At 39.8% G+C, this 21,637-nt stretch overlaps 1 protein-coding gene across 4 annotated transcripts in view; it reads right to left on the reverse strand.

The window, feature by feature from the left end:
* The window catches only part of sfmbt2 (Scm like with four mbt domains 2), a 52,859-nt gene that overhangs the window by 4,142 nt on the left and 27,080 nt on the right, over window positions 1-21,637 (reverse strand). For all 4 annotated transcript variants that reach the window (XM_032505862.1, XM_032505861.1, XM_032505858.1 and 1 more), the window contains 13 exons: window positions 17,295-17,383; window positions 15,809-16,058; window positions 15,005-15,102; window positions 14,035-14,136; window positions 13,468-13,698; window positions 11,220-11,346; window positions 10,931-11,044; window positions 10,809-10,851; window positions 8,851-8,918; window positions 4,604-4,743; window positions 4,031-4,140; window positions 1,732-1,907; window positions 1,403-1,572 (listed from right to left, as the gene is read on the reverse strand). In XM_032505862.1, coding sequence (XP_032361753.1) covers window positions 1,403-1,572; window positions 1,732-1,907; window positions 4,031-4,140; window positions 4,604-4,743; window positions 8,851-8,918; window positions 10,809-10,851; window positions 10,931-11,044; window positions 11,220-11,346; window positions 13,468-13,698; window positions 14,035-14,136; window positions 15,005-15,102; window positions 15,809-16,058; window positions 17,295-17,383 — 1,718 coding nt within the window. The remainder of the gene's footprint in view (window positions 1-1,402; window positions 1,573-1,731; window positions 1,908-4,030; window positions 4,141-4,603; window positions 4,744-8,850; window positions 8,919-10,808; window positions 10,852-10,930; window positions 11,045-11,219; window positions 11,347-13,467; window positions 13,699-14,034; window positions 14,137-15,004; window positions 15,103-15,808; window positions 16,059-17,294; window positions 17,384-21,637) is intronic.

A 21,637-nucleotide genomic window follows, 5' to 3' on the forward strand; every position in this document is an offset into this window, starting at 1 on the left:
GGGGCGAGCGCACTTACTCAGTGAGCTGAAGGCCACCGTTCCCGTAATATTTTGTGTAATCTGATGGTAGAACTCAACCACTTTTCCAGCTCCAGTGGTGTTTCACTGGTGTCACAACAAGAGGAGATATTCAAGCTGGGCAGGAACATACTGTATGTGAGATTGGTTCCTTGTAAGTGACGTTAGGCAGGACTCATGTTGTCCTCAAGAGTTCAGGTTTCCACTAAGAGCAAGAGCTCAGAGGGGTTGGATCAGTTTGCTACCCGGGGTTAGGTTCCAGTAGCCAGGTCCAAACCCACATTCGTTAAGAGTTTCTTATTGAATCTCGTTGTATAACAATGACGTACAAAACATTCATATTTAGCAAAATAGAAAATGTAAATCTTGAAAAACTTGTTTTGGGTCTTTGAACATCAGTTGAGTTGTAGATAAAAAATATGAAGTTTATGATTACTCATTAATGATAACTCATTATTTAAAGTTGATAAAATCTGAACCTAAATATATTAAATATGCATTTATTGAGATAATTTGAGGTTGTTTCAGATTCAATTACATTTTATTAAACACTAACTCTATTGCTATGGCAGCTTTTTAACTGAAATTATGATTTATGTATTTATTAATGATTTATTGGTATTTATGGTTATTTTTCAAGCATTTTTCAGAATATGTTTGGGTTTCGGACCGTTGGTTAAACAAAACGATAAAGCTACAATTAAGGATTATTTTCAAGATCAATTAGTCTGCAGATTACTTTTTATAGTTTCCCACAGCTCAAGATGACAAACTGTAAATTTACTTTACTTTTAATATCTAATTTTCTCCAATCCAGAAGCTAAAAACATTCAGCTTGACTTTAACATTCGATGCAAGAACAAGCTTTTTCTTTTCAGAAATTTTAAATAATTGACATGACAAGACAATAATTCATTGTTCATTAAAATAGTTGCCTGTTAATTTTGTGTTGATCAACTAACCAATAGCTCTCCAAAACAAGCAACTTTTTCTACACCCAACTGAAAATAATATATATTTTTAAAGCCCTACTCGGCTCAACCACTTAATATTCTTTTTGGTGACCAAAACCAGTCCGACCAGTAAACACTCCACATTTTAGTGGCAAAACATATAAAACACCCACAATACAATTAGTTATTACAGACATTTACAGATTTACAACATCACACCAAAGCCCATTTTCAAAATCAATGGCCTTTAGTTGGTAAAAGATTATGAGTGGGTCTAAACTAAATATAAAAAGTTCCTTTTCTTCCTGTCACATGTAGGGATGTTTATATTATGATTGGTACACTCAGTACCTGTAGAGTGAGCAGGAGCTGACAGGACGCCCCGTTTACACAAAACAAGAGAAGAAGAAAGAAGAGAAGTGTTATCTAACCTGCGGCGAGCCAGCAGGAGTGTAGTCCACAGCTGACGAGCGTCTCTTCTTCTGCACAAAGATAGCTTTCCTCTTCTTCCTGCGGCGCGTCGGCTTGGCCAGGTCTCCCTCGGCTGCCTCCTCTCCTCCCATCGTCTTGGACAGCTTCCTCTTCTTCCCATAGTAATAGGCTGCGGACGCACAGCAGATGTTGAAAACAATACACACCAAAACAAAACCTAGCTCATCAGAGGCAATTATACACTCTGGACTGTCACAGGCTTTGATTTGGGATCTTCTTCATAGTTGTGGTGTTGCAGGGAGTGAAGCGTGTAATTACAGAGACTCACTGTATTTGGTTTTTGTCTGAACGAAGCAGTTCTCCGGGCACTTTTCGGTAACGAGGACGGGGCTGAAGAGGTTGGGGCAGCACTGTAGCTTCACGCACACCTTACGGCAGAAGTCTGGGATCTGGTCTGTGAGGCGGACTAACCGGATGGTGGAGCGATACGTTTTCCCTTTATATCTGGGGGAAAAAAGAGGGCAAGCATGCGGAGGAATGTCGTGACATTGTCAGCCAGTGATTACACTTTTATTTATGAGAACAATGCATAATAAAACCGTAATCCATCAAAAGCACTCGGCAATAAATGATGATTGCCGGCGCAGTTATGAAGTTTGATGTCAGATTGTCTGGTTGATGAGGAGTATCCAGGAGAGCGGAGTATGGGCGGAGTATGACACAGGGTCGATTATCATACAATCTCCGATCAAATGGCTAAGGTTAGGAAAGATGAGCTGATCTGTTGGCAGCGCTCAGGGACAAAGCTGATCTGTGATCTGATGTGAGATCAACTTCTTCTGAGTGACTTCTTACACATTCAAACATAAACAGATTATTCTTGAGATTATATCAATAGACTAAAACCCTAATAAATTTTGTTATTTGTTACTTTTGTTACATTTTTTTGTGGGTTTTAAACTTCCGTTATTATGAGAGAAATAATGAAGCAATACAAATAAATATATTTATAATCAGGAGGAAGTGTTTCTCCCTGTTGAGTTTAAATAACTTAATAAAGTAAAGACATTTTACCATGCACGTTAAAAACTGTAGACCTATCTCCTTTGCGCTAGAATAAGGTCTGGCTACACACCTTAACATTCTGAGATAGGGGGGGCAAAAGCGCTCTGCCTTGTTTGCATTTATTTTAAACCAATCACATTGTCAATAAGCTCTGGATGCAGCGACGGTGTCCTTGTAAAATATTTTTGTAAAATCCAAAGCATGTAATGTAACCCTTTTTTGAAACATGGGGAACCTGATGATGCCTGGTCTAAGTGTATACTTTGTATTCCTTGCTGCACAAATTTAAAGATAGTTTCACCATTTCTTCATTTTAGCCTTGAGACAATAGCTCGGTTGACTGCCTAATGCACATGTGATGTAAGCGAGGGTGAACAAAATCCACAGTTTTCGTTTTGTGCAAAATGTATTCCAAAGTTTATCTGAAGTTACTGTGAGACTTCAGCAGTCTAAGCAAGTCAAATCAAGTGGATGTTTTCCAAAAACAGTTATTTTTAATCTTTTAAGTATAACAATCCCTCCCTTTGTTTTCCCGGACAGTGTCTCCCTCTTGCAGTGCCGGGATTGTAAGAAGGAGGGAAATTTGTGTACAGCAACACTGGCAGATACTGTACACACTTGATTTGTTTAACTCAGACTTATGAAGCCTAAAATTAGCTTTTGGATAAACATTGGAGTGTATTTTTAACAGCAGGAATGATTACAGCAAACAAAACCTGTTTCAGTGTCCATATCCTTATCCTTCAACGCTTGTTGCTGTATGATCCAGCCTTTTGTACCACCAATTAGCAATACATGTAAAACATGTTAGGGCTGCAGTTATTGATATTTTTTATTATTTATTAAACTCTCTTTTTTTTATAAACTGATTAACCATTTAGTGGGTAAAATGTCAATACATTTTGGGGGGAAAAAATGTCCATCACAAGTTCCACAGTGTAAAGTAACATGTTGAAATGTCAAAACCTCAGATTTTAAGTTGGCGATAATGTAACATTTATCCTGTGATAATTACATCGCTGTGTGATCAGAGCTGCTAACAAGTCCCCTCGGATGACTTGGCTCTCTGGGCAGCAAATGCCCCAAAAATATTAAAGTTACACCTTTTCGAGTTGTCAAAACATTCATGCGTGAATGTGAATCATAACAAAGGTGACTCAGCAGAACCTACGACTGGATCTTTCTCGTTTTAGCCAGAAATAACGGGGCCGTTTTTTGATTAGAAAACACAGAGCATGCAGCCTGGAGCTGTGAAATAATTTAATTCAGACCTCACACAGAAAATAACAGAAAATTCAATGAAGGGAGCCAAAATGGACTCGTAGGGACAGTGAGACGAAAACCTCCAGGCTCCTCTGAGAGGCCTACTACTGATTTTCTGGGAAAATGTGGTCATAGTCTGATTTATTATGATTTATAATACATTTAGCATGAAAGCCAAAAAGGTGTGTAATTTTATGACTTCATTGCCCCTCAAAATGACCAAATCAAACAGGGAAAGTCTGTTCTTTTCTTTTTTACTAAACGTTCCTTTGCACTTCTGTGTATTTTGGTTTCCTCACTTGGCTTTGAGAGTCTCCTCTTGGCTGTCCCAGCTCGTATCCTCCAGATCCTGCAGCTCCTTCAGGACTCGTCCAGGCTTGTAGGCGGCATTGATCAGCATGCTCAGCAGCTGGAGCCAAAAGCAGAGCGCAGATTAAAAAAATAATAAACTCCTGGTTCAACTGAACAATTCTCAGGAAGAATCAGAGTAACTGCACAAACATGAAGGGGAACAAACACAGATCACACTTGTCTTTAGAAATCGTGGGCATTTGTGCATGCACACACACATACAGAACGTGCATGTGCACATACAAGCAGTCTCTGGAGAAATTAAGAGGCTGTTTTGCTGAACGGTGGTGGCGGTGTGCATGTGTAAACACACTTGACTGACAGCTCCTCACATTAAAATGAAGGCACTGCTGGGAAACTGCAGGTGGTTAACAAGACATTGCTGTCTCACCCTCCATCTTTCACCTCCTCCCCCCTCCCAATCTCCTTCGGCCCTCCTCACCCTTTGAAAGTGTGTAACTCTTTGATTAAACCTGTTCCTCTTCGTCTCCCCACCCCCACTGCTTCTAACATCAGCCCACCTCTTTGAGGACCAGCGTGCATTTTCCGGGCCCGACAGCCTGCGGCAGCTCCGCGATTCGTCCCTTGTTGAGGTAGGGTCCTGAGAAACAGCGGTGGTTGACAAAAATCTTGGAGCAGCAGTATCTGCCATTGACCGAGCCTGGGATAAAGGACCATAAACAGAACTGTTAACTTACTTGCATCTTAATATGATACATGTAAACCTGGCTTAGGTCAATAATCATCTCTTTAGACAAAGAAATATTAAACAAGTAAGTACATTTTTCCTCCTCTAGGGAATTGATCATCACTAAATTGAGTCATCTTGATAAAAGCACACATACAAATGAACCATGGTTTGTATCTGAGTAATCTTGGTGCAGAATATTATATTTAAAAGGAACTGAATTCTAAAGACAAAACACAGTCGACATGTTAGAGTCTTCCGGACAGTTTATTAAAAAAACATTGAACTAAATATGAATGAATGTGTGACTAGATGCATCAAAGCAGTCCTTTGATACATATCCCCAAGCAGTCTGACTTTTCATACAACATTTCTGCAAGTTATTTTTTTTGTGCTGTTAATGCACTTTATTGTATTTGAAAAGGCCTTTAACTGACTAAGATTAACTAGGATCCAATGTAATGTGACCAGAACAGCAACGATAACATTTTTGTGTTCAGTTAGTCCGAAGCTTTGCGACTACATTCTGCAACAGTTGGAACAGTGTTGTCCAGCTCAGCTGCGATGTTGAGATGCAGTTTGATTGCACATTTATTATTGTCATATTGTCAAAGGTAGAGTTGGCATTTACTCGTACCTCGGTAATTATCTGGGAAATATACTGGGCAAAACTATGCCGGCAAAATGCCGAATGCACTTTGAGGACACATCGAGATAAAACTAGACTGCTTCACAAAAAATAGACGTGCTGTCTTCAGACTGCTAAAGTTTTTGTATCTCAGAATGCAAAGTACTCCTGGCTACAGGAGCTGTTTGGCTCAAACTTGCGGATTGGGTTGGATCATGAATTATTAATTTATTTATTTATTTTAATTTATACTCTTCATTGATGGTTTATTGTTGTTATTACACACTACACACATGCCTGAAATACACACACATGTTCAGGTCCTTATTTTACATGCACTAATGGAGAGATGTCAGAGTGAGTGGGCTGCAACTGCTGAACAGGCGCCCTGAGCGGTTTAGGGGGGTTTGGTGCCTCGCTCAAGAGCACCTCGGCAGTGCACAGGAGGTGAACTGGCATCTCTCCAGCTACCAGTCCACACTCTGTACTTCGGCCCGTACGGGGACTTAAACCAGAGACCGTCCGGTTCCCAATCGAACTTCCCACGGACTGAGCTACTGCCACCCCAAATTACACTCACAAGATTTAGTTTTTTTACGTATTATTTCTAGAATTCAACGCTAAAAACTAAATCAGCTAATCTGCTTAACGTGGACTGTGTGGGTGTAGTTTGATCAGATTTTATTGACTGTGACCAAACAATCTCACAGCTGTCATCAGATTCTGATTCAAATATTACTAAATCCAGATTTTTTTAATGAACCCAACTGAACCCCGCCCACTCCAAAACAGTAAGAAGAGCACAGAGAAAAACAAAAAAATATACAAATCTGTCATGTAAAATATCCATAACTGTTACTACTTTGTGTACTTTGGCAGAAAATAGTGTGTTCATGTGGGAAGCCATTGCTAAGATCAAGAAGCTGATTAAGAAAATAGGGTTTTAAGGCCCCCAGTCCATGCTTTGTTCTTTTAATGCTATTTTGCTGCCTAAGAAGCTGCATGTGTAACTGTTTTTCTCATATTCTTATACATCACTAGTATGTGACTCTAAGCATTTCACCACAGAGGTGAATTCAGAGATCAAGAGTACATCCTGTCCATCCCCCCTCCCCCTTCAGAGATAAATGAGGGTCGACATAACAAATCTGCACTCTGCCCTTCCTGCAGCGCCCCCCCCCCCGACCACCGCCGGCACCTGGAACAGCACCGCTAGGGATGAATAGTAATTAGGTGAGGGGATGAATATGCATAGGTGAGTGGGTGTTTTTACACAGGGAACTTGGAAAAAGAGGGCAAGGGTCTCCTGGAAACAAGGCGTAGCCCACCGCTCTCTTTGTGCTTGAACATACATGTTGTCTACGTACAGATCCCCCCCAAACATAACACTGTATCCTTCAGATTGGTCTGCTGCAATGCACCCAAAAGTACACCTAACTTTGCATGGGTTAAGTATTTTGGCTTTAATCCAATTGTTCCTTTAACCCAGTTATTTTGGTTACTTATTATTGTGATTTATTTCTTCTTTGTTCTTTCAAACTGTACCTATTTAAAACCTGTGATTGCTTATGTGGTGGACTGCCACGCGCACTCAGTTATAAACAGTGTGTTAACATGGATAACAGAAAATGGATAACACTACAAAAATAAAACTACACTTGTAGAAGAAACTGACATTTTCTTTAAAAGACCATTAAAGAAAGGACGCAGCATTTCTGGCTCTTTGTTTTTGTCTGTGGGTGTATTTTTTTTGAAAACCGGCCAAAACAGACATACAGTAGTAGTAGAGTGCAGCTACAGTAAAATCTGATAGCAGAAAAAAATGTTCTCTAATGCATTAGCGATAAACAAGGATTTCCTTTGCAGCACCATTAAATAAGCACGCAGGGTAAGAATCATTTGTGTGTATTTTTGTGGCATATTGTTTTATGCGAGAGAGAAAAATAAACGTCACTAAAGAGGAATTGAGAGTCCATAGGACAAAGGGCAAACTGTAGCCACAAGCGGCATCGTGTTGTAGCTGCTCGTTGTTTTCTTCAAGAACAAACACAACATTATTCTCTTATTCTGGCATTTCCTCGACTGAGACAACATACTACATTGTAAGGATTGCTTTCACCACCTACATGTAGACACAGTGTTACTCTTTGGATTGTGTTGCCAAAAGCCCTTCTCCTCCCTTTTTCTTCCCTCTCCTTTTGTTTCTTTTCCTTTTCTCATGTCCTTTCCTTTTATCTCCTCCCCTTAATTCCCTTAATTCCCTTTTCTTCTTACATTACATTTTCTCTCTTTCCTTTCCTTCCCTCTCTTCCCAACCTTATTTTCCTTTCTGTCTCATCACTAAAAACTTATTACGTTTGATATTATAATATTTCCATAAAACACGGCACAGGTTTGGATTTAAAACTGTCAGATTAACGTTAAGACTATAACAGCACACGGTAAAAGAGAGTCTAATTTTAGGACCGCTGTAATTAATGTATCACTTAATTATCATCTCCTGTGCACAAAGAAAGAAAACTGGTTTAGGAAACACTGAATAACTGTATGAAACGTTCCCACCTTCCGTGCCTCTCGCTCTACAATCCAAAACCAAGTAATACCATGGCCAAAATCACTGATAATAATACTTTTTATTATTACAAGCATCTAATGTACAGTCTTGTAAGTAAGTGCAGTGTGTGATGATTTTATGTAGGGGAAACCATAATGTCTACGCTACTTATAGATATATTTATAGGCCTAACTGTTTATTTTTACTGTTCCCTGTTAATGTACTAAAACCACGGATGTTTGGTATCCTACAAGAATTAGTTTCAGAAGTATCAATACTTAAGGCATTGATCTGCCCAATCTGAATTATAACCGGATGATTTTTATTCATGTCAGCTGTGTAAGTGAATAAATTAATATCCAGTGTTTTAAATACGGCATTTGTGCAAATAGGAATGAAATGACTTAACCTGTTTTCATTCAATACGTGTGCACTGTCCAACATTAGAAAAACGTGAGGCAGTAGAACACACTACCTAGTAAATGATAAAACTAATGAGAGTAAAACTAATGAGAGGAATTTGCCGTCACTGAGTGAGAGAAGCGGGCCTCTCTCGGGCTCACAATAGCTGTTAATTAAGCCTCCAATGGCGAAATACATTTAAAATCCAGCATTGATGCAGCTTGTCAGAGAGTTCTTTACTTTCCAACTCAGCTCCCCTTTTGCGTACCATTTGCCAACTACCGTGCGAGCATTGCAAATGTTGTAAATGTTCTGTCACGTATAAATAAAGACATAAAGCCATCACAAGCAATGTTTCATGTCTGAAAAGGACTCATAAAGAAACAGACCAAGTACTGAGTGTCTAAAATGCGGGGTTTCCTCTTAACTCTCATCACAGCAGCTCATTAGCATGGATTACTAGAGATGAATCATGGGTAACGTGGCTGTTGATTACCTGGATCCGTGGTGACGGGCTGGCAGAGGTTGACAGGAGCCGGCTCTAACGGCTGGGACGGAGCCAACCTGCAGGAGGAAGGCAATCAATACAGTCAAACTAATCAATAAAATTATCCAAGTGATCTAATCAGACAGGAAACAACAGAGTAATCAAATTATCGCTCATTGAGCCGATCAATCTTCACAACAGATACTACAGTTTTTGCCGAATTTAGACGCAGGTAGGTTAGAAAGCAGCAGGGGAGGGTGAAGTGACGAGGAGGAAGTATTGATGAAAGGATTCCCCTGAAGGTGAGAAATGAAATTATTAGTTAGATGAGAGAGCTGACAAAGTGCTGCTGAAGCTGTCATATTTCTCCTGGTCTCCAAACTCCCCCACCCCACCCTTCGTACTCCCGGGGCTGCGTTTGCCAGCCGTCAGTGTAACATGTCATTTGTCAACAAAATCAATCAGCACCCCGAGAAAGCAATTTCTGCTCTAAAAAGCCACTGTTTCAATTAATGTCTTTGGAGTGACAGAAAGGGAGAAAAGCCTTGAGGCGTTTCTGTAGAAACCGTTACTTTTAGTTTTTCTAGCTCACAGGTAGAAAAATGGAAAACAAAAGGCCGTGTTTCCACCACCCTAAAGTGAAACACACTGGTGAGTGGTTGTGCGCCATCTAGGTTTGAACGTGCTGGCATCTAGGCGGTCTGGCGGTGTGTCTGTGGTGCAGGGCGTGTGTGGTTAAAGACGGCGTCATTACAGGCTGATGTAAATGATCGGAGTAAGGTAATCGGCGTAAATGTTGATCCCCGATCAGTTACAAAATGCCCATAGCCGACATCTACTTACACCAATTATACATTCACAAGAGTTCTGAGTTTTCCAGTTGCAAGAAAGCCTGATAATCACTTATTGCTATTTTGGTTGCTTCATTGTTCTGTTCTTACCGCAACTAATGATTATTGTCATTATTGATTAATCTGATGATTATTTTCTCTGTTCTTTCTACGTTTTTGCCTCTAAACCTCTGTCATGTTGTCTCTTTTGAATACATTTTTGAGGCCCAGTGACATGACGCTATCCAGGTTTTTGGCACAACATGTAAATATTATTTTTTAATATTAAGAGTTTGAAAAACTCACATTTTGACGGCACAGTGTAATCAACTAGTTTTGTTCACTAAGCAATAAACGTGAGGGCATAAAGGAAATATATATTCCTTTTTTGGTAACTTTGGTGACTTCTGGTTTCTTAGAATTTACGTTCTACATTTATAACTTACATGCTTTAGTAAATGTGCTGCCAACATTAAATATATCTGCAAAATGTTCACCACCATCCATTTGTTTTCACTAAAATACCTGCTCCTGGTCAATACTGCATAATTAACATTGTTATGGTTTAATTGGGGAGTTAAAAACTCTTGAGTAAAGTTGGGAAAAGATCATCCATTTTGTGGCTTTGAGGTTTGGTCCTCAACACAGAAGATCCAGGGTTCGCATCCGCCCTAGACAGTTTCCTTCATGTCCTACCCCTCCCCTCTCTCCCTTTTCATGTCTGAGCTGTCCTATCATTAAAGGCAGAAATGCCCATAAAATTATCTTTAAAAAATGCCGTTTACATGATGTGTTCTTCATATTTGCATGTTCAACTATCCAAACATAATCATTTCCTCTGAAATGTACTGTATTTAGTGAAGCAAATTAGTAATTTAAATGTGTCAACGTTAATTGCATTGAGTTCAGATGACTACAAAGTCTATAACGTATGTTTTTCATAATTTTTTAAAGCATAAGCAATTATTTGCTTCTCCACTTATTTTTTTTATCCGTCTGTATATTGTCTGGCAGAGGCTAACGAAACCGATGCAGTCTCTAAACAGGGAACCGGATTTCAACTCCAAGTTATGTCAGCATGAGATTCACATCAGTCAAACTCCGCCTGTGATAAGTTCTGATAGATAAATGTCTTACTGTTTCTCTGGCTGGACCACCGCTATCTTCTTCTGCTTCTGGCCTGCAGACAAAAAGAGAGTGTGCATTAAGCTGTCACACCCAAGTAAATATGTTGTGTGTGTTTTTGTGTGTGTACATACAGACAGGTTTGAGTGGAGGGGTCAGAGGGTAAGCGTTGGCTTCGCACCAGCCGACAGGGAAGATGTCCATGGACTCGACATCCACGATACACTCTGACAGAGGCTTTGCCACACCTGGAGACAGGTAGACCGCAAAGAGAGAGAGGAGGGTTGAGGGAGCTGTCACACACAAACTGTTTTTTTCTAAGACACAGCAGGAGCTCTGTGACACTTAATCCCCCTAAACTTAATCCTTCACACACACACACACACACACACACACACACACACACACACACACACACATAACCTTCCAGTCGGAGCCACAGCAGGCGTCCTCTGGCCTGTGTGATCTGAGCCACACACACCTCCGCTGGCCGTGAGGGTTTCACCGCCTCCAGCCACATGTCCTTGGCAAAGCCTCTGTTCTGCCATGTCTGAGCACACACACACACACACACACACACACACACACACACACACACACACAAAAAGAGGAGGAAAAGGGTACAGGAGCCACAGAGGTTAGGTTTATTTTACATGTAGGACAATGATCTAACCTCAGACAACCTAAACCTGGACTCAGACTACAGGATATGAAAAACAATTCAAACCTGATTTTTGCCTCATACAAGGTGAAATAACAGTGATTTTGCAGGTTTATGACACGTTACAGTGTACGTAAAGGGCCATGTAGCATCTTTGGTTGCAATCTGTTTCAGGTAATGCGATGACCATCCTGGCAAATTTTTAGCTTTTTCATGGTAACGTGATAAATATCCTGGCAAATTTTTACTTTTTGATTTATTGATCACATTACATATTGACCAAATTTTAGTCTTTGTCAGAGCAGACTGATAAAGAGCTGGGATTCCTCCCCCCATTGTTGTTTCTGGTGTTCACATAGTTCACCAACCTTTACCAAGGTAGAGGAATTCAGTGCAACATAATAAAGGGAATTAAATATGATTTAAATACAAAGAAAATGTAAGCAGACAGATGTTGATGGAGCAAAAACAATGTATTTGCGGATTATCCGATTGTTTGTAGATTTAATTTGTATTAGTAGCAGTCCCATTGTGGGAATTTGGTCTTGTATTGAGTTGGGGCTTTGTATCTGGAGCTTTGTATGTTCTGCTCTGTATCAGAGGTGGGAAAGTTGTCAACTCAGCCAGTCAGTCCTCATCCCAGAGACCTTTACTCTTGTGAAACCAAAACATGGTGTTACAGTGTTTAACACAGATTAAAAAGCAATTTCCGCTTTTTTTTTTCTTTACAGAAAGTCACTGTCTTTTCTAAAGAAAGTCTCCAGATTTGTTGCTTGTTGCTTTTGTGAAAAAAATTTGTGAAGGGGTCTGAAAAGTCGCTAAATCTAACTACAAAGTCGCTAAGTTGGCAACACTGTTTTCATGGAGACAGACGCTGTGTGCACAGAGGGGAGGGATGGGGTGTGTGTGGTGTGTGTGTGTTGTGTGTGTGTGTGTGGTGTGTGTGTGTGTGTGGTGTTGTGTGTGGTGTGTGTGTGTGTGTGTGTGTGTGTGTGTGTGTGTGTGTGTGGGTGTGTGTGTGTGGGTGTGGTGTGTGTGTGTGTGGAGTGACAGAGAGACAAAGAAGAGCAGGAAAGGAAATGCAGCTGAACGAATGTGTTTTAAATAACGAAGCAACAAAAGCCGCAACATGAAATCTGCACTCATGGGTCCTGTGAAATAGACCGCTACAGTATATTGGAAAGTAGCATTGTGGACGCTGAATTTGATGAATTTTATCAGACCTCAGATGAGACAAGAAGCTAACGTTAGCAAACGCTGCGGTCCCTTTGCACGTCACTATCAGGCAGGTGTTCTATTCAGAATAAGTCTTTAAATCAGACAAATGGCAATTAAAATACCTCAGATTCAAAAAAAATAAAATGTTCATATAGAACGTCATACTTTTGAGTTGATTCTGAACCAATCAGCTGTTAAATTAGCTGAGAGGCAGGCTTTCCCAGCATGCTCTGGGTCTGCCTGGGTCTTGCAGTCGGTGAAAAGCAACTGCGCTGCCTGCGTCTCAAACCTGCAGCAGCCTTGATCTTGTAAGATTATCATTGCCAACGTGTGCATGAACTTCAGAGCAATTTGGGATCAAGTTGGACACAAATCTAACCAGCATGCATTGGGCGGCAATCGATTCTGCGCAGACCTGGCTCATCTCGAACAAGCCTACTGTGTGTGAATGGTGAATGGTTCCTGTTCTATGTAAAAGCGCTTTGAGTAGTCATTAAGATTAGAAAAGAGATACATCAATACCGCCCATTTACATTTACATTTAACGTTCCCACCTCCAATAAAGAGCTGCTTCCCCATGCTTACTTACTTACTGAATTGCTTCTGGGTGTACTCACGGATTAACATCGCCACTTCTGTGTTGAGAGTTTTTTCTAGTATATGGTAGGGCTAACGATTATTTTCTTTGTGCATTAATCTGTTGACTATTTTGTCAATCAACCAATTAGTTGTATGGTCTATGAAATGTCAACATTTTTCGATATCTCAGTGTAAAAAGGACCCCAGCCTTACATCAGGAAAGCAGGCGTCAGGGGCCGCCTCTGTCCCGCCCTGCTTCAGATAGTCGGCCCAGTCAAAGTCTTGGCCCTCGTAGCCCCGGGGCCGCTCCAGACACACGCCGTTCTTTAGACACCACTGGACGGGCAGGATGCCGGGCGAGTTGGCATGACGCAGCACAAACCGCGGTATTGCGTCAACGGAGAGATCGTCTAGCGTTACCTGGAAGTAGATCTCATTGTAGACCTGAAGGAGAAAAAAAAGACAGGGGAAACTTTTTACATCTTTAATTGATTTCCACAGTATAAGTATAACATATTCAGGAATTTAGTGTTTTTCAATGTGTCAGCCTCTGCCACATTGACTTGACCTCTTTATTTGTATCTGTGGAAGTACAAAACAAACATTGCTGGATATGTATGTATAAATATGTGTATGTACGTATGTGTATATATATTGTGTGTGTGTGTGTGTGTGTGTGGTGGGGGGGGTGGGTTTGTGTGGTGTGTTGTGTGTTGTGGTGTGTGTGTGTATATATATATATATATAATATACGTGTGTGTGTGTGGATGTGCGACTCACCTTGGTGACAGAAACGGGGCAGATCTGTAGCTGATCCCACGGTGAAACCATCTCCAGCTTCATCCCCGTCTTGAAGGAGTGTTCAGGCAGGTCTACATGGTCCTGGCATAGTAAAGTCAAGCCTTTCAGACAAATGTGCTCCACTTTTGTTAATGTACTCAAGTGCAGGACAATGTAGGTCATGCAAACCCTGCTGGGTGGGCCTGTACAGTAATGAATGAGGCAAATTGTTATCTCCATCATCTCAGGATGGTGGAGATCATTAGGCCAAAAATAACTGTGAATTATGGGTATTGCTTTTTTTTTTTTACTGATAAACTGTGTGATTCAGCCATGTGGCCACTTCTTATGATAACTACCCAGTTCTTCTTCTTTGATCCATTCTAAACTGGAAATGTAAACTTCACTTCCTATATGACAGAATGAAATACTGTCTTTGAAATCTCAGTGACAGCTTGTCAGGTTTCATGAAGCACTGTGTGAGCTCAGTTATAGATGTTGTTGTAGCTTCATCACATTGTATCATCTACAAAGTCTCAGGTCTTTATCAATGAATGTGAATAAGTTTAATTTATGCCAGCCTCTATATTGATTGGATGTTTTGGTCAAATTTTTTTGTCATTTTTTTTTTATTCCAGTTAACATAGTAAATGGCACGCTTTTTCTATCTTCAGGAGTCTTAGATGCGGTGGATCTCCCTGATAATGCAAATGATGGCAGAATTGACATGTATGAATAAGATTACATAAGCATACCAAATCAATAGCAGGATTTAAATTGTGATGTGCAACCTATAGCAATAAATGCATCTACGTATATAAGACCTGTCCTCATACAGCTTAAATCTACACACACACACACACACACACACACACACACACACACACCACACACACACACACACACACACACACACACACCACAACACACCACACACACACCCACAAGCACAACACAAACCACCACACACCTTGAACACCTCGAGCAGCAGGGGGTTCTTCTGTCCATCGAGTTGAGCGTCCTCCAGAGCCTCCTGCCAGTCGGGGGCGCTCTTTAAAGACCTGAGTCCTGAGGAGTGATGAGACAGGAAGAGGGGTAGATTGGCCCTTACATTGCAACTTAATTAAAATTCATTAAGGCAGTTCCTTTTAACACTCTGCTGGTTCTGTAAACCGTCATCAATTGTCAGGAATCAAAGACCTATGTTGTCTTTGGATTTTAATAACAACTAACTTTGCTATGACTTTAAATTTCATGGATTCGCTTTTAGATTTACAAAAACCACAATATCGTTTTACATTATTAAATATTGAATCCGTGACAATTCACAGCAGCTGTACAATGCACCACAGCATCCTGTTTTGTGCATGATTTTGTTCACAATTTCCCCAAAATCACAAAAAGCCTCGTTGGTAGAGAAAAAAATGATAAAAAATGTGAAACTATTAGGCGTGAATTTTGAATTCACTGTTTAATCACCAACAATTTAGCTAATTAATTGATCATTTAAGTATTTTCTCTAAAGCAAAAATGCACTGGTTTGACTACTCAAATGTTCCTTGATATCTTCCTTCATAGTAAATTTAACATATTTGAGTTTTAACTGTTGGTCTGTAAGTAGATGTGTTTAGCTGCAACGGAGCTCATAGCTCATCATTCAGTTTCTTGTAGACACTGTAATTGCAGCGTTGAGTTGAGAAACGTTAAGTCCTTATTCCCACAGCAGTTTCCAGCCGCCAGTAAATGAAAAGGTGCAAGCGGATTAGATTATCACCTGTAGGCGGTTCTAAGGCGAGCCGGTTTTCCAGAGCCCAGCCGAGCGGGCGGAGCCTGACGTCCAGGTAGAACAACCAGGTGTCCTGAGCCTGGTGGTCTTCAGAGAGGCCGGCGTAGCGCAGACGGAGTCTACCTCCGACGTTCTGGGTGACTCGGACAGGCCAGTAAAGCAACGGGCACAAGATGTCCTGAAGCTCCAGGACTGAGCCCTCAACGATCAGATCTACGGTGTTCTTACCTCTCAGAGGCTGAGAGAGAGACACAGAGAGAGTGTTGTTCAAAGATCATTTCATTGGTTTATCCGAAGAGTCAAACCTCCTACAGAACTGTTACTCTAACAGAATGAGTCATTAAGTAAGTTACAGAAGTTGAAGTTGATGTTATGCCTCAACAAAAAAAGAAATTAGCCGAGCCGTTAGTTGAACCTGACCATGTTATCTGACCGTATAGGGATCCAGGTGGGTTAGTTTGTTAGCCTGCCCACCTGAACTCCATTAGCTGAAAAATAGATGCTGTCATTCATGTTTTTTGGAAGATAACCGAGACAGAAAACTCACAAGAAGTCAAATAACGCCCCCAAAAATTCTTGCTTAGATAAAGTGTTAAGGACTTGTTTTTGGGCCTTTTTTTAAGCGCTTTCTTTTGTGTGGTGTCCTTTTAGATTTTGTTCAGTTTAAAGCTATCATTTGACATTCTGAGAAATACACTTACTCGCTTTCTTGCCGAGGGTTAGATGAGTAAGTTGATACAAAGCTCATTTCTCTGTTATATATCAGGCTATAGCCAGCAGCGGCCTGCTGGCAACTAGACATTTACTGTCCAGACATTAGAGTGATATCAATCTTCTCATCTAACTCTCCACCAGAAAGGGGCACCCCGGTTGCCGAGGGTTTAAGCAACTGATATGAACCACAATGTCCCTGGGTCAACTCTGGCCAGGGTCCTTTTTTGCATGTAATTCCCCATCATGCGACAAAAGACTCCAAAAAATGGGGCAGAAAAAGGCAGAAATGGGCTTTGATCGAGACCAGTTAACGGTTAGTTGTGTGTCAGTGATAACCTTTGTGTAAATCCTTTATCTCTTTATTTATTTATCATCTTTGTGCTGCCCCCTTAAAAAAATAAAAATAATAAAAGGCTTTAATTGGAACTGGTTAGCTTAACGGTCAGATGTGTTTCATATTACAGATAAAACAAAAAGTGAAATGAATCCTTTGTGTAAATCCTTCCTCTGTTTTCTAACAAGGTCCTGCAGTAAGACCTAAAGAAAATTTGCATTTATTGAAAATCAGGCTGGTTAAATGTATTCTCCCTTCTCTGTAGCATCCTATTCATCAACTATATTAAGTTCTGTATTTTCCTTTCTGTCAGCAAGCATGTTTAATAAGAATCACAACATTAGACAATTAAATTTGATATATAGAAAAAATGAATCTTGATTCCTCTCTTCCCCCCTGAGATTTTCTCAATAGGAACACACTCACCCCCTCCAGCAGGTTGGCTGGTGCTGTCCTGGCTCCGGTCAGGTCCTGAACCAGAAACTCTGTCCAGTCGCTGTATTTCTCCTTGATGGCTGCAAAGAGACAAAACAAACATAGAGCCAAGACTGAGAAACACAATCAAAGTGAGTGGAAAGTGAGCACACTTATTGTGCTGTTGTGCTGTGTCATGGTGAATTATTAATTGCAAGGCACTACGTTGAACTGTTATGTGTAGTCACCAGAGAACAGCATGCATGCATGCATGAGAAAGTTCATGCATATACTGAAGAAGCCAAACACACAGCAATTCTACTATTTTTTTTTGGCAGATAGTGATTTTGTTTTTATTAAAACTGCAGATGTGGAATATTTTGACAATGCATGTCTCTGAATTTGATAATTTTTATCCAAACAAAGTGAAAGAAAAAATCACGTATTCACACTGCAAACCTTAATGCTCCATTCTGATTTATGGCTGAGATAAGATATTTTTTTAGACTTGCATCTGGCAGGCTTCTGCAGAAGTAAACACATCAAAATGAAAAAAAAACACCAACTAATGTTGTATGAGCAGTACCATTTAAATGTTAATATGCAGAAGAACAGCTGCAAATTTGATAATAAAATGAGGCAAACAAAGCAACAACTTGTTTTTGTCTTATGGCTTTCTGAGGAGCAGAAGTGACTATTTTCTATGCAGAGATGTGAGATCAATGGCGGGAACAGAAACAGGTTTCCATCCAGAATTTCAGGTATCAAAGGTTACTGGGTGACCTGTAACTTCCTCTGGGAGCAGTAAATGCTGCATGAATTCAAAATGACAGTTGAGGCTGAGATACGTTTCAGCTTTAAGACCACATTAAAAGCAGAAACAAATCAGAATTAAAAATGTCAAGATTTAAGATGACTTTAAGGAAGAGATCTGTGGCAAAAATGAAAAAGGAAAAAAAAGCAATGAAGCATTGAATAAATAATTTGAATGTTGATGGAAATACCAAGAACACATTATGTGTAATGGATAGACGATAGATGACTGAGATAAAAATGCATTAGCTGAACTTAAATTAATTCAAGATTGGGCCTTTCCCTCAAAAAACCCGGTGTGGTATTTATTAGACCTCATTTCAGTTTGTAGTTCAGGGAAGGCGTGAGGGAATTATGTGACGTCACACAACTCCAAAAATAATACACTCTCCAAATTTAAGCAGTTAAATCAACTCCTCTTTGAAACAAAAAACATTATAACCTTCATGAAGGGAAGATTAATTGCAGGACTGTTGTAATAGACTGCAGTAGTTTTAGCAGGGTGTATACAACTAGCAACTGAGTGTAAGTTGTACCACCTTAAAGATATACTCCACGCTTAAAATTACAGTTCAATACCTTGAATTCTTGAAATATTTTGTTTTTCTCTCGCATGTGGACACATGCGAGAAAAAACTAATTTTTCTCCAAGAATTTATGGGAACACATTTTGAGAGTGAAGTATTCCTTTCAAAGATTTGACAAGAGCGAGAGGGGAGGTCAATCAAGCACTCAACTATAATAATTTGCTTTTTTAGCAACCCAAGGACACATATGGAGGCAGACAAAAACCCAAAACAATAGAGCAAAAAATAATAGGAATGTCTATAGGCCAGTATGTATCCTGAAAAGAGGTCTAATCTAAATAAGTGAGAACATCGGTTTGGGTTTAATGTGGCTGTGTACTTTGTAATTTTAAATGAATCTGCTCTTGTGGAAAAAAAATCTTTTAGGGGTCACAGTCAGAGAAACACATATCGATAAAAAAAATTAAATTAAAACAGAAAAAGCTAAAACATTCAGTCCCAAGTTTGTATGTGTTAAATTGAGGAAACCTAGAAAATAAACAATAAAAACAGACAGGCTCAGTTTGACCTCTGCATTGAAGCTGACGTATTACGTCATAAAAGACTTAGGCCTAAATGACTTTAACTGAATTTAAAACTGGACTTGAGACCTCTCTAACCCCGACCCTGACCCTTAACCTGAGTGTTACTAACAAACTGTTGACCTATAGTATAGTATAATAATATTTAGGGTTGTTCCTGAGGAGGCCTGGTGTGCAGTCAAAACATGTTGGTTTTGTTTTTGATCATGAAGCCATGATGATAAAGGCTTTTTGTCTCCACTAAGAACATAAATCCCCACAATGTGACTGTTTGAACATATTTTTGTGTCCATAAATTGTGACCACTATATGAGCACATAAATGCAAATGCACATGCCAGGTGGACCAGAGTTCTGTCTCCAGAGTCGTCGAGCAAAAAAGCCAGCTTCCAGCACATTTGCATGGAGACGTGGTTTTTGCCTGCTTCCTGTTTCCAATAGTGCAGTATCTTTTCATTTGACTCTTCAGCCTCCTGTTTATCCCTCAACCCTCCTCCCCCCCACCCCAAAAAAAGAAGAAAAAAATACAGAGCTTACATTCCAAGGAAGATGCTGAGCGGCCTTCAGACTCCTGCATGTTTTTCCTGTTAGTCACTTAAACACACCAAAAAAATGTCTCCACAAACTCAGACACTTGTTGGAGTCACTGAACCGTTGCCAAATGAGCCACAGTTCCAGAAGGACTGCAACACGTTGGGCGAACTGACATTCCCTGCAGCAGTGATTGGCATCAAGCTGAAGTGAAAATGAAATGTAGTCCATAAACTGAAACATGCTAAGGATGAAAATAGGTTCAGGGTTTAGGTTGTTTGGCTCAGTGAATGGTATATGTTAGATTTCTTTTTGCTCTGCCTTTCCAGGGGGAAGAGCCAAGAGAAGTATACTGCGTTGCTAGTGCAAGATCTTTTGCATTTCTTAGTGTCCAGTAGACAGCTGAAAAAACAAGACATAAACTTCAGGGTTTTAAATGCAATAGCTTTAGTGGGTATAGTCAAAAGACAGAAAAATCCATTTTTAACTGTTTATGATACTAGAAACTAGTTAGTTAAATCATAATAAAAAGGGTTTAAGTAGGTCTGAATGGATATTTGTTTTTGTTACTGCTGCACATCTACATTTATAGCTTTCGGTCATCGGCATGTGCAGTTAACTCTTTGGTGTGTTCACTTTTTTTAAGCTTTCAGTGCTAAAGTTCAGATGATATGGCAGCTACTTTTAGGGGTTACACTTTAACTGAATACAGTTGCTTTCAGCACTTTTACTTTCAAAGGGCTTATTTTTAAGTATGCTTCCAACAATGTGGTTGTCCTCGTTTCTGGAACTGTCCCATTCCAACAAATCACAAAATTATCTACAGAAGAGCATATGTTCACCAGAGAAAACCACACTGGAGGCCTTCTTTCTCTAGTAATTAGTTACAGCTTTATTATCATCTCATAATTATAAGAAAAGCTCACCTGTGGCCAGGTTGGCTCAGTGGTGGAGCAGGCACACATGTACTGAGAGGTTTATGCCTCGACGCAGAGGTCCAGGGTTTGAATCCGACCTGGGACGATTTCCTACATGTCTCCCCCCCCCGTTTCTCACCTAACTGTCCGGTCAAAAGTTAAAGGTGGAAAAGCCCCAAAATAATCAAAAAATAAATAAATAAAAGCTCTCCTAATTCTGGATTTCACAGCTGTTAATAGTTACACCCGTTACCAAATTTCATACTTTAATTACGAGATAGCAATTCCAGTTTTCATTTCCACTTTGTCTAATGCAATGAGCTTCCATTATTCAATTCATTATTTTTTTTTAACCTTTTCACAATGTTTACATCTGAAATTTCCAGTGGAAGTGAGCACATGTAAATGCCTTAGTTCTTCTCGTTCAAATTCTGCATACATACACATATACAGCTTCTTCAGATGTGTTTCTGAGATACTTGACTGTTTTTTTTTCTCTCTGTGTTTTTTGTTCCCACAAATATTTGTTGAAAAAGCTAGTGTGAGTGATGTAATGACCGCAGTGAGAAGTTTCAGTTTTTACCCAATAACTTAAAAATGTAAGCGTAAGAAAAAAATGCCTCTTCTAGTTTGATTAGATAAATGCTCTAAATATTCTTAATAAAGTTATTATAATTCATTTTTAAATCAAACATTTGATTTGATTGATTGTAAATAAAACTGACAGGCGGTTCAGGATTTTAAACACTGTACATAATTGACTAATGAGACCAAATCAATAAATCCTCTCCTGGCTCTGGACTCCTAAGGTCCTGCCTGAATCAAATCAACAAATGTGGAATTTGCCGGCAAATAAATCGGCAATTTCCTGTTAAACTAAGGTTAACAGTGAACGTCTCTGCCGCCTCATTGCTCTCTATACCCCTGTTTAATAATAGGGTTTTCCTGTGAGACTATTTTACAGACACACACACACACACACACACA

The sequence above is a fragment of the Etheostoma spectabile genome, chromosome 23 (genome assembly GCF_008692095.1).
Source record: "Etheostoma spectabile isolate EspeVRDwgs_2016 chromosome 23, UIUC_Espe_1.0, whole genome shotgun sequence".
In the NCBI taxonomy this organism is placed as follows: domain Eukaryota; kingdom Metazoa; phylum Chordata; class Actinopteri; order Perciformes; family Percidae; genus Etheostoma; species Etheostoma spectabile.